At 48.8% G+C, this 12741-nt stretch overlaps 2 protein-coding genes across 5 annotated transcripts; one reads left to right on the top strand and one right to left on the bottom strand.

Annotated features, from left to right (window-relative positions):
* Window positions 1-1395: 1395 nt before the first annotated feature.
* On the top strand, window positions 1396-4311 carry LOC123085449 (putative clathrin assembly protein At2g25430). The gene is made up of 2 exons (XM_044507087.1): window positions 1396-1705; window positions 2098-4311. The coding sequence occupies exon 2, from the start codon at window positions 2175-2177 to the stop codon at window positions 4089-4091; it is 1917 nt and encodes a 638-aa protein (XP_044363022.1). The 5' UTR covers window positions 1396-1705; window positions 2098-2174; the 3' UTR covers window positions 4092-4311.
* A 2117-nt stretch (window positions 4312-6428) lies between these two features.
* Window positions 6429-12499, bottom strand: LOC123085447 (palmitoyltransferase Hip14). Of its 4 annotated transcripts, none has more exons than XM_044507084.1 (11): window positions 12015-12494; window positions 11803-11937; window positions 11235-11301; window positions 9465-9561; window positions 9263-9356; window positions 9094-9177; window positions 8837-8877; window positions 7953-8018; window positions 7079-7138; window positions 6928-6979; window positions 6429-6824 (listed from the first exon to the last, which is right to left on the bottom strand). In XM_044507084.1, exons 1-11 carry the CDS (start codon window positions 12178-12180, stop codon window positions 6748-6750), a joined length of 939 nt encoding a protein of 312 aa, XP_044363019.1. In that variant the 5' UTR covers window positions 12181-12494; the 3' UTR covers window positions 6429-6747. The 4 variants fall into 4 exon arrangements, with proteins under 4 accessions (XP_044363019.1, XP_044363018.1, XP_044363021.1 ...); XM_044507083.1 differs by having other exon boundaries at window positions 9263-9359; window positions 12015-12490; XM_044507086.1 differs by lacking the exon at window positions 11235-11301 and having other exon boundaries at window positions 12015-12499.
* Between the last annotated feature and the right edge of the window lie 242 nt (window positions 12500-12741).

Here is a 12741-nt window from a genome sequence, read left to right as displayed (position 1 = left end):
AAAAGAGCATTACTACTGAAACAACATGTTCTGCATGCAGAGAAAATGAGGACTAAACATACTCAAGTCAAGCATTGTAAATGGTTGTCAACATGAACATGGTACACCTGCATGCAGTGACAGTCACAGCCTGCCACTTGTAGTACATCTCCCGGCTGAATCGGATGCGCTTCAGGTCGTTGCCGGCGCCGCCCGCCAGCGACACGAATGTGATCTGCACCCCGGGCTCCACCTGCGCCACCCACTCCCGCAACGCCGCCTCGCCCTGTCCCCCGTTGGGCGGCCGCTCCCACGCCGGCGTGGAGCTCGCGCTCGACGCCGCCATGCCGCCCCCGTCCCCGGCGCCGTGGCCCAGGTACGTGGCCGGCGGCATCGCCATGTCGTCCTGCACCACGCCCGGCCAGTAGTACCCGCTCCGGTACAACGACGTCATCCGGCCCTTCGGCGGCGGCGAGCCGCCCCGATTCGGCACCCCCTGCCTCTGCGTGCCCGACAGCTTCAGCACCATGTCCTTGAGTACGGGTTGACCGGGTATGCACCATAACATGAGAATCAGATAAGTGCTCATCTGTGCGGGTTGATTCACAGCAATGCCAGGGGCCTCTTTGCAAAAGAGCACGCGCTGACCGGGTATGCACCCACACATCCACATGGCGCTCTCTGATTCGTCAGGACCAAATTTGCACATCTTATGCAAGTTGAGGGATTGGATAGGGTCAAATTCAAGTTGTAGGACTAAAGCATCACATTGAGAGCAAGTTCTAGGACTCCTGATGCTTTTAACTCGGAAAAAAACAACTATCCATTCACATGCTTCTCATCAGCGGCATGCAGCCATGCAAAGATTCTCTCCTCGCCCGCTGCGCGTACGGTGCACCGCGCGAAAGGAAAGAAATGCTTGACAGCGAAAACAGTCACAGTCCTGGGCAAAAGAGGAACGAACCAGCTACTGACTCTGTTCATTCACAAATGGACAGTCTCCATTGAGAACCAAATCAATGGTCCGTCGGTCCGAAGCACCAGATCGCCCTACCCACGACAGCGACAGCGCGCGCGGTAGAGTGCGGACTGTGGACGTGACGGGGCGCGGCCGCAAGCCGTCGTCAACGGCACGGCGACCCGACCCTCCGGCGTCACGCCCCCGGCGTGCGCGGCGGCAGCTGGCACCGTTTTGCATGATCACCGCCGCACCGCACCGTATGCGGGGCTGGCATAGCGTCGCCGCATTGACCTCGTGCCCTCCCACGTCGGCGCAAGGAGGTAAAAAGTAGTACGGGGGTAGGCGCCGAGCCGCCGACCGACACAGGGGCAGGGTGCGCGTCGGCGCGACCAAGACGGACGGAAGGAAGGCACGCGAAGCTCGCTGCTTTCCTTGCCTGCCTCCTCCCGCGCCCGAAATAAAAATCTGAAAACAGCAAGGCACCAAACGCCCGGGAGCCCCCAACACACCACCACACACCATTTCTTCCCCCTTCCGCCTCTCGCCTCGTCTCCCCCGCAGACCACCTCAGCCGGCCTACCCTCCCTCCCTCCCGCCGCCTCCTCCTCTAAAAGCCCGGGTCAAACTCCCCCGGCCAGCGAGGGAGACGGGGGAGAGAGAGGGAGAGGGGAGAGGCTCTCGGATCCGAGCTGCTCCCTCCCGCGCCCGCCCAGATCTCCTGCGCAGCCCAGCACCCGACGCTCCGGATCTGCGCCTGTCGCAAAGGTATTCCCTTTTCCGTCCGATCTCGCTCCCTGGATCTGCGCCGGAGGTGGCTTCTGTTCCTAGCTCTGCGCCGGAGGTGGCTTCTGTTCCTACCTCTGCGCCGGAGGTGGCTTCTGTTCCTACCTCTGCGGCTGCTGCGTCGGCTGCGGAGTAGGAGTAGCTACCTAACGTAGCCGATCTAGTCTAGATTAGATGATGATAAGCATCGAGAGCGGAGTTTATGGTAGGCCCACCAGAGCAAATCTCGCCTCTCGGGTCCGGGGATCTCGACCTCCGGTAGAGTAGATATCTTTACGTGTTTCCAATTAAAAGCGGGCCTGCAAAATGTTTAAGGATCTGCGTCTGGCTTTGATGAAATCTCCGGGGCTCATGTAGTGCTTCTTTTTGGTCAGATCTACAAGCGACCGGCCGGCAGCTTGCCGCCGCTGGTGGTTGGTTCGTTGGTGAGGAGGAGGATTAGGCGGCGGAGATGTCGTCCAGCACGATCCGGAAGGCGCTGGGCGCCGTCAAGGACCAGACCAGCATCGGGCTCGCCAAGGTCACCAGCAACATCGCGCCGGAGCTCGACGTGCTCATCGTCAAGACCACCAGCCACGACGACGAGCCGGCCGAGGAGCGCCACATCCGCGAGATCCTCCACCTCACCTCCGGATCCCGCGCCCACGTCGCCGCCGCCGTCGCCGGCTGCGCCCGCAGGCTCTCCCGCACCCGCGACTACGTCGTCGCGCTCAAGTCGCTCATGCTCGTGCACCGTCTCCTCACCGACGGCGACCCCTTCTTCCACCGGGAGCTCCTCCACGCCACGCGCCGGGGCACCCGCCTCCTCAACCTCTCCGACTTCCGTGACGAGGCCCACTCTGGCTCGTGGGACCACTCCGCCTTCGTCCGCACCTATGCGCTCTACCTCGACCAGCGCCTCGAGTTCCTCCTCCACGAGCGCAAGCAGGGCTCCAACGCTAATGGAAGCGCCAGCCTGAACGGGCCATCCCCGCGTGACCGTTGGGGCTCTCCTGACCCGTATGGCCGCCGGTCACCCTCGTACACCTCCCCTCCAGGGAATGGGTATGGAGGGTACGATGATAACCGTGACAGCAGGAATGGCGCCAACTCTGATGACAAGAGGCCACCTACCCCTGTGAGGGATATGAAGCCGGAGCGGGTCCTTAGCCGTATGCACCACCTGCAGCAGCTGCTTGACAGGTTCCTTGCCTGCCGCCCCACAGGTGGCGCGAAGCAGAGCAGGATGGTGCTGGTTGCACTGTATCAGATGGCGAGGGAGAGCTTCCAGCTCTACGCCGATATCTGCGAGGTACTTGCGGTGCTGCTGGACAGGTTCTTCGACATGGAATATGCTGATTGTGTCAAGGCCTTTGAGGCATATGCCAGTGCGGCAAAGCAGATTGATGAGCTTTGCTCATTTTATGCTTGGTGTAAGGACACCGGGGTAGCGAGATCATCGGAGTACCCAGAGGTGCAGCGGGTCACTGATAAGTTACTGGAGACACTGGAGGAGTTTATGAGGGACCGGGCAAAGCGCCCCAAGAGCCCACCACAGGAGCCTGAGCCGGAGCCTGTCAAGGAGGAAGAGCCAGAGCCGGACATGAACAGCATCAAGGCGCTTCCTGCACCAGAGGACTACAAGGAGCCTGAACCTGAGAAGGTGGAGGAAGAGGTGAAGCCAGAGCCCCCGCCGCAGCCCCAGGGTGATCTGGTGGATCTTAGAGAAGACACTGTGAGTGCAGACGAGCAAGGTAATAGGCTTGCTCTGGCCCTCTTCCAAGGACCACCTGCTGCTGGTGGTAGCAATGGGTCATGGGAGGCCTTCCCTTCCAATGGTGGCAACGAAGTGACTTCTGCGTGGCAGAATCCTGCGGCTGAGCCCGGTAAGGCCGATTGGGAACTCGCCCTTGTGGAGACGGCTAGCAACTTGTCCAAGCAGAAGGCTGTAATGACAGGTGGTATGGATAATCTGCTACTGAATGGTATGTACGACCAAGGTGTTGTGCGTCAGCATGTCAACGCACAGGCGACAAGTGGGAGCTCCAGCAGTGTTGCCCTACCTGCGCCTGGACAGAAGACACAGATGCTGGCTCTTCCAGCTCCAGACGGTTCGATGCAGAACGTTGGTGGAGATCCTTTCGCGGCATCCCTTACCTTTGCACCACCATCCTATGTGCAGATGGCTGAGATGGAGAAGAAGCAGCAGTTCTTGACACAGGAGCAGATGATGTGGCAGCAGTACCAACGGGATGGCATGCAGGGGCCGTCGAGCTTGGCCAAGCTCGATCGGACCTACAACAACGGCTTCGGCTCAAACCCAGCCATGCCATACGGGATGCCAAACGCGCCAATGGCGAATACAGGGTATTACTACCCCACTTACTGAGCTATTCTTTGTTCAAATCCTTACAGTTGCTGTGAATTTTGTTCTGTATTTGTGGTCTTACTCCTCGGGGCTGTGTCCAGCATCAGTTGTTGTGTCCCCTGTCTCTGGATCAAACCTTTTGGTCTCTTATATATATGTAATTCTATTTGTTTGGAACCAAATGCGGCATCTACGGGTTGGTTATAGTTGAATACATAATCTGAGCTGATGTTCCTTCATAGTACCTGATAGTACTAGAGACCTGTGCATATTGTCGGCCGCTTGGTGCTACTTCCCCCGGTTGTTGTTAGTATACCTGTTGGCAGTGTACTGCATGTCACATCTGTCATCTACCTGCTATGATGAAAAATTGTTCCGTTTCTCAGATCTAGATCTCCTTGTTCGCTGGAGAAGTTTGTTGCTAGTTGTTGGCATTAAGGACGTCCTGGTAGGTGGTTTCCTTTGATCAATTATAACTTCGTTGAAGCGATTGCTTTCGGTGATGGACTTTGGAGCAAAGTTCCCTTGTGAAAATAGAGCTCGAATGATTTGCCTTGCTGCTCGTCGAAGTTATGGAATATCTGTTGCTGGAAGCCTGGAACCTATCAACTATCATAATGCCACGTTCACATCTCTTTGATTTGCATGATTCTCAAAATGTAGGGATAGAAAAAAAAATTACAGGATTGAAGTGACATTGCCCACTTGAATCTTACTCCCTCCGATTCAAATAGTGAGTTCAACCTCAATTCAAAGTTGCGACAAGTTCAACCTTAGTTCAAAACTGCGATACTTATTTTGGATCGGGGGAGCATAGAATGGTTGATGTCACACACACAAAAAAAAAGAGATTGTAAAAAGAGGGTACTGGATGCTAGATTTCCAACAGAGCGTACACATGATTCCTTCGAAAGAATTCCTATAGGATTCAGTCCGATGAATCAAATGACCAACATAGAATTCCTTTATAAAGATTCTAACCCTAGGAAAATCCTATTGAATCAAAGGAGCCCGCCCTCAGTTGTTGCTCCCCGATGTATAAGTTCTCAATATCAACTCCGTCAACAGGATGAAACATGGTTACAGATTTTTTTATGAGGGGACGGTGCTCGGCGGTGGGGGCTAGGGATGGTTTCACCAACTACACCATGCGGGTTAGTGGTCGCTAAGGACGATCAAATCAAAGCGATCGGGTACGTCGTGCGTGATTGACTCTTCCGCTTGGTGCTGTGTTTTCCTGGGGGAAAAAACTGAGCTTTGTTTCCCTAGGTCGCTTTCTTGTCCTGACGACCCTTTCTTCAGTGCTGCTTGCGGTCATCTGGTTACAATTCCTTTCCTTTATTTTCTCTCGGCCCTTCTTTTCCAACTACGAATGATTGGACGCTTGGAATACACCTCGACATCTTTATCTCCTCCGTTTCGGAATCAGAGCTAGCACTACACTCCTCAAGAGGAAAGGCAACAAAAAATGTTCAATAAAAAAAAGGGTACAGAAAATGGAAATGGAGCCCAAAAGGTGGAAACACACCAGCGCTGCCGCGAACGACCCCGAGTCCCCCTTCCCTAGCCCGTTTGAAAATTTCACTTCACCGTTTACATTTTCAAAAAGAAGTTAGACTTGGAAGTTCAGATTTCATGAGAGGAGAGGGCGGGTTAAGACGACGACGCTTGGCACAATGCGGCGTGGATGCACACAACATAGACATCCCCAAATGCAAGCTGAGAGGTCCGGAGTGTGCTTTCCCCGCACGGCAACGCACTTTCTTAAACCGACTGGCGGCTACCCATGGGCCATGGCGGATAAGCAGCACGTCCTTGTCATTTCGGGCACGTTGTTGTCTTCTCTTTTTTTCTTTTGGACACGTCGTTATCTTTCTTTCTTTTTTGCGCGCGAGGGGAAAGAAGTTTCATTCCATAGTGAGAGAATTACACTCAAGAGGCAAAAGATCTTCAATACGTGATGATCCTACGTGCATCCACATAGTCGTGATACACTCTATACGACTAAGTTTGCCAAACGGTCGGCAATTCTATTTCGATCCCTAATCAACATCTGAGGAATAAACTCCCTGTCTCTCATCAACTTCTTGATTTCAGCCACGAGATGACCATAGGCAGAACGATCAAGTCTGTTCCTGATAGACAAGATAAGGCCTGAAACAGATTGGACAATGAGTGAAATGTTGTATAGCCAACACCATTCCTTGCATAATTCCATGTATCTCAGTTTCCACTGCATTGCCTATCGCTAGTGCCTAGTGGGGCAGCAAAAATTATGCAGTAAACCTTTGTCAAATTTAAACTAAAACCGCAACACTTATTTTGAAACTAAGGAACAGAACGACCTGCTCAAAGGTGTAGCGCTCAAAACAATGAGATGTAATATTAGCATTTGCAGTAATATAACCTGATTGCCATACAGATGAACCACCATACTTGTGCGGCTGCCCAAATCACATTTGCAGCGACACGGCATTCATCAGCATGCAGATAGCGTTCAACGAGGATTTTCAAAAAATGTTAATTGCTCGTATTAAGGCAGACTCTGAACTGCCACAGTCCAAATGATACACAAACCAATGAATATGAATCAGTGGTACAGTAACAGGCAAAAAATATCTTCAGGGATCTTGAGTGGGTGTTCTCCGGTCTCGGTGCGTTTTAGATTATACTTGTATTATTTCGGCTTCAGGAACTCCCTAATGTTACAAAGCATGCCTTTGTCGTATGGGTTGACAAACTTGACTTCAAAATCTGCATTTGTGGTTTGGAAAAAGAAGGTCAAACATGTACCATAATTTAAAAAGCAACAAGAGGAATTAATCAGTCAGCGGTAATGTTTATACTGGTAAAGCACCTGACTGAGGCTGTTCCTTCATTTGGAATTCAGGATATTTCTTCCAGTTTATCTGGATAAATCTCACCTCTTAGCTATAAGAAACAGCAAACGAGAAGACGACCTGCAATTGGTGAAGAAAGAGTCCAAAGCATGGGAAATTTGACATTACCCACTCATCCGTCCTGATGTTGAAGCAGATGCCGTACACATGCCATATCAGGAACACAACCTGGCAAGGAGCAGCAAAATTCATACCCCAAGACTTAGGAGAAACAACATGGATCATAAAAAGTCATAATCAGCACATTTGGTCTAGACAAAGGCTCACAGCAACACAAGTGCAGTCATGGCCTTGCATAGGAAGATAGATTTCAAGGGCAGCCCCAGTGCATGTAGCTCCCGCTTGCGCAGGGTCTGGGGAAGGGTCCGACCACTTTGGGTCTATTGTACGCAGCCTTTCCCTACATTTCTGTAAGAGGCTGTTTCCAGAAATGTAGGGAAAGGCTGGATTTCAAGCTGTGCCAAAAATAAAAAGATCCACCAGCTGACATATTTAAGACACTTGGTCAATCATAGAAAAAGCGGCCAGTGACTGAGATTAGAGAGAGCAAACTAGTATTTCTAGTTGCATGCTTTCAGTGTGCATCTATATCAGGATCGGCATAGCTGAATACAATTTTATAAATGTTGGCACTTTCAGTACAGTTGAGACATGAAAAACCATGACACCGTATATCACTAGTTGTAAACCTCTGCAGTGTACAGTACATTGTTTGTGTTCCTTTTCTGTCCGTAATTCATGAAGCATGATCTGTTGAGCCATTACCCTCAATTCTATCCAAAAAATATATTCTGATTATCTTGTCAGATAAATTGTTGATTGCATGCAGACAACTCTATCTCATAAGCGAATATTGCCACGGTTCAGACACATGAGATGCTTTTTCTCCTTCCAAATAATACAGCTCATTCATGTGCAGAGGTAAATGGTTACAGAAGCAAAAACTATGGTCAATGTGGCTTCCAAGAGGTTAACAACGAACCTGCCATACCACTTGGAGGACTGAGAAGAGCATTGTGCCGATCACCATGTTTAGAGATAAATGATTCTGTAAAATTGCCCAAATTAAGTATCATGCAGTGATCCTTACATACAATGATGCTATCTGATGGCCAAATCAAACAAATGAATCATAGGGGAAAAACTGAAAAGAATGTTCTGTAATTAAAATATGACAGGGTTTTTCAAAACACTCTGAATTACACGTTCTCTGGAAAATCATACCGAACTAGACTACAGATGCACTTATTGTGCCTAAATATCTGAATCTACTAAGATAGACCAGCATTGGTTGAAAATCATAAATCCCATGATGCCTACTCCCTCTGTTCCAAAGTAAGTGTCGTGGTTTTAGTTCAAATATCAACTAAAACCACGACACTTATTTTTTTCGCGAATACGCAAAAGCTTTGCGTATCATTGCATAGATAGGAGGTAGAAAAAGGTAGCGGTTACAGGGGTAGCGTCGCAAGCACGTACACCTAGGGCGTGAGCGAGAGCTACAAGGGCGCGGAGGGGGGGAGTACAAGACAACCATTGCGTGTTAACATGAGCTGTTGGTTTTGTGCCTTTGAAAAACAGAGTTTGCCTTGCCTAACTTTGACCAAATTTTGCTAACATCTAGTTTGATGCAAAAGTTTTGGGTTTTCTACTCTAATACTATTTTCGGAACAAAACTTAGCCAAAACACTGGGGCCACCCAGATTTTGCTAAAAAAATGCTTTCCATGTTCTACGTTTGGGCATAAGCCAAACCTGATCAATGTATGAGACCTTTCATGCAAGGAACAAAAGATCAATTGGCTTGACAATGTAATCATAATATCACTTGGCAAGGTATGCAAAATAAGATGATGGAAAGAGATACCTCAGTTCTTAAAGTTCCTGAGGTTATGCATCTAGTTATATCTGTAAAATAGAATAAAAACAGTTACAGATGCAGCGAAATCCATGATTGCAAATACTATTTGGATATAAGAAACGTGAAAGTCCAAAAAGAGTAAATGTATGTACAATGTCTTTAATTAGAAAAAAAGACATTTCCAGCTGTGAAAGCATGTAGACCAGCTATCCCGGGAAACAGTTAATTTATTTCAGACGTGAAGGAGATAAAAAGCCACATACATTTAGTTGAACACATTATATATGTCGATTCAGCAACAACAAATCCTGTCAAAAGTGACATAAATAGCCTATGATTTTTCTGTCCTGCAAAACACGGTATGCAGGTTAAAGTGTGCATCTATCTATAATGCAAAAACAGAAGCAAAACTAAAAAAATGCAATATAGTACCTATGCAATTACCAAATGCAGGGCAATGGTGGTCATAACCTCTAACATTTGCTTTGCAACAGTTACAATGCCTCACCCTTGAGAGTGATGGGTACTTCTACACCAAAAGTACAAAAGATTCAGCATGTTAATGCACGACGTCCAGATTTCAGGTTAGCAACTTAATATAACAACTTCATTGAAAACTCTACTTTCTCAACACCTCACTCGAGCATATAGCATCCACGAAATCCTTGCAGCCAGCCTCTTCCAAAAATGAAGATTCGTATGCAACAATGCCAGGATCACCAGAAAGAATCCTGCAATAAAAAAATCAAACTAAACCCCTAATCCCAGAGGCAGTTGTATGCTAAGGCCAATAAATGTTAAGCGGAGTATGTCCAAATGGACTTTTGTTGTTGTTGTTTTAAAGCCTGAACTTCATTATGGAGTCCAAGATGAACCTCGAACTTCCAATCTCCAAAATCTGAACCCTTATCTTATAATCCTAGCCCGACCCTTGGACCTTGAAGCTTGTTTAACTTTGACACACCCACGATGATACGGCCACGTCTACACACATGACTGAATATGCTACGCGTGGTGTTCAAGGTGAACCTATAATTATTGTTGACGTTACTGTTACGCCAAGCTTGAAAACAGGAGAAGTACGTGTACCAAAGTACATACGTTTTGATCTGGAAGAGGAGAAGGACACATAAGAATTAATGGAAATTACAAGTAGGCATTTTGTGGTACTTCCATTTATGTGCGTACAACCATGCATGCATGAGGAACATGATGCATTGGTGAGTCACGTTGATGGATAATAATTTCCATCGGTTTAAACCAGAGAAGACAGCCTATGTTGTGCATGATAAGGAATCTACGACTGAAGAGTTTATTTACAGTACTACTTGCTACGTCAGGGTCAAATCTAGATCTTTTACGTTTTTATTCCTGCCCAGCAAAGAGAGGATCAGCGTGAGGATTCTAATTATTTGGGATTTCTTAAGCTTGAAGGACATCGTGTTTAGAGATATCTTGTCAAAATCTCTACTGGCATGTGAGTTCCTGCAACGCGTTTACAAGCTGAGCCTATACGGTTCGTCCACGTTATTCCTTTAGATCGAAGGGTTGGCGTGTTGTTTCCGTGGGACTTGCAAACATCTTCGTAAACCTGCTGCGATGGAGGTTCGTGCCGTGAAAGATCGGGCCAACAACGACAAATCCTTGCCTCGAGGTTCACCCCACATAACACGAAAAGAGCGATCACAAATTCACAATCAAAAACTCATATCCTCGCACACTCTTGTCACTGACATTCCTAGCCCTCCCCAAATTCACTCCCATTTCTCTCTCATCGCCGAGCTACCTCCGATGCAACCGTTGAAGTGTATATGTGGATTGCCTAGCCCTTTCCATCAGTTCAGACTTTTGATTGTGTTGGCTAGTGCATGAAGCTTAACATGGTATGGCCCAAGGTCTTGAGTTCAAGTCCTGGCTTTTGCAATTTATCCAAAAATTGTTGTTCCCGCCTTTGTGTCCACGTATAGGCCTCTCTTTCCGCGTCACACGTGAGAGTGGGTGTTGAAGTGTATATGTGGATTGCCTAGCCTTTCCATTAGTTCAGACTTTTGGTTGCGTTGGCTGGTGCATGAAGCTTAACAACCTCCCTTCCCCTAGCTGTTTTCCCTTCCTTGCCAGTGTCCATCTCCATCGCCGGCCCCATTCCACTCATGTCTCTATTTCTCCTCACCATCATCTCCCCCACCACACCCTTTTTCCTGGTGTGCCGAATAAGTATAAGCTCAAGGTTAGGATCAGGATTAGAAAGTTCAAAGTTCCACTTTCAATGTTTGAAAGTTCAGAGTCCATCTTGGAACGAGAACCATAGTTTAAGGTTTACAATGAACAATTTCCTTAGTGACTAAATAGAGCTTAGAGATCGGTAAGTGCATCGCAAAAATTATGTTCCAGAGGAGTAGCTAACCTGTAAAGTCCCCACAGAAGCAGTGCACACTCAGCATTAATTAGCATGTCTAGTAGAGAAGAGGTATCTACAAAACATAAGGCTAGTTATAGAACAAGGATATTCTAGAGTATAGTTAGAAAACTATCAGAAGCTCTATACACTTATTTAACTACACCCTGCTCCAAAGTGGCATAAATTTTTTCAAACAAGTTATGCATAATGCGAGGAGGCGAGTATAAACTACATGCTGGGATCCTAGAAAAATTATGGCACCTGATGTCCTGATCTACAATTCCATCCCAAATCATAACAAAATGTCAGGTATTACCATATTTATTTAAATAGAACTATGCTCTAGAATTGCAATACATCAGGAACGGCTCTTAGCTCCATCCACAAATATAGCATATATCTAAAGCAATAAACACCGTCCAAATGGCATTCCACCAGTGCACTGAGCTATAATAATGAATGCTTATCTCTATTAAAAAAGGAAAAGGAGACACACATAATATGCAATTTCAAACACTAAAGACATACGCACACTCTGCAAAGTCCAAACAGATGTAATGCACGGGGATTTCACCTCTCCGGATGACGAATAGGTAGACGCCCCACAAAAATAGCACGTTGAACAGCACGAATAGCGGGGCCGACGCGGCCACTCTGATGAACCTCCTCCAGAACCTGCCCACCAGAATAGCCGCCAGGAATACCAAACCTGTGCAGCACGCAACCGAAGCAAGGTCAAAATTGCACTAAAAGAGGCACAGGAAAGGAAAGCAAGCACGCACTGACCTGCGACAGGGAGCATGGCGAGGAGGGAGATGGATGGGAGGAGGCGGGGCACTATGGCCACGGCGAGCTGCGAGAAGAGAACCAGGCCGCATGATACCAGCGCGGAGCACAGCACCTCCCATGGCGACCGCCGCAACCGGTGGAGCTCCGACGCCAGCCTGCTCATCGCCGACAACTCCTCCGCCACACCCTCTGGATCCCAAGAACCATCAATAACTCTTGAGCCCGCAGATCCAGCCGGGGTCGGTACGGCCAGGGCCGTGTTCCGGCGAGACCTCCGATCTTGGCGGATTCCGAGACAAACTGAGGAAGGAATCGAAGAAGATGCGGGCGAATCTTAGTGGAGAACTCGCGGGGGAATTTCGTCGAACATGTGTAGTGGGCGGTGGTGTGGGAACAGCAACAACTAGCAACGCGTCAAAGGAAAGGGCACCAATAGGCGCCGGTGCGCCGGCCGAATCGTTCGGCCGGTCAGCCCCTGGCCGCACGATGCACACGTCTATACCGCATGATTCCTTCCCTGGCCCCCTCGTGCAGTCGTCTTCTTCTTCTCGACAGCTCCCCTAAATCTCCTACTTCCTCCCCTCACTGACCAGTCATGACTCTGCGCTTGCCCCTGCGCCGCCGCGCTCCCATCGCCGTCGAGTGGTTGCAACTTTTTCACCGGACGTTTCCAGCATCCTTGATAGAAAGTTCCCACACTGCCGGTGGTGACCACCGCAACTTT

The sequence above is a fragment of the Triticum aestivum genome, chromosome 4A, assembly GCF_018294505.1.
Source record: "Triticum aestivum cultivar Chinese Spring chromosome 4A, IWGSC CS RefSeq v2.1, whole genome shotgun sequence".
Classification (NCBI taxonomy): Eukaryota; Viridiplantae; Streptophyta; class Magnoliopsida; order Poales; family Poaceae; genus Triticum; species Triticum aestivum.
The sequence above is the reverse complement of the archived record's forward strand: the minus strand, read 5'-3'. Positions and strand labels throughout refer to the sequence as shown.

Excerpts from the sequence above, each read along its gene's own strand:
- LOC123085449 (XM_044507087.1), top strand. The coding sequence starts at position 2,175 with ATGTCGTCCAGCACGATCCGGAAGGCGCTGGGCGCCGTCAAGGACCAG.
- LOC123085447 (XM_044507083.1), bottom strand. The coding sequence starts at position 12,180 with ATGAGCAGGCTGGCGTCGGAGCTCCACCGGTTGCGGCGGTCGCCATGG. Across the intron at positions 8,878-9,093 it reads TATAATGTGTTCAACTAAAT|ATATAACTAGATGCATAACC; the intron begins GTATGTGGCTTT and ends TCTATTTTACAG. Across the intron at positions 6,825-6,927 it reads GAAGGAACAGCCTCAGTCAG|ATTTTGAAGTCAAGTTTGTC; the intron begins GTGCTTTACCAG and ends CCACAAATGCAG.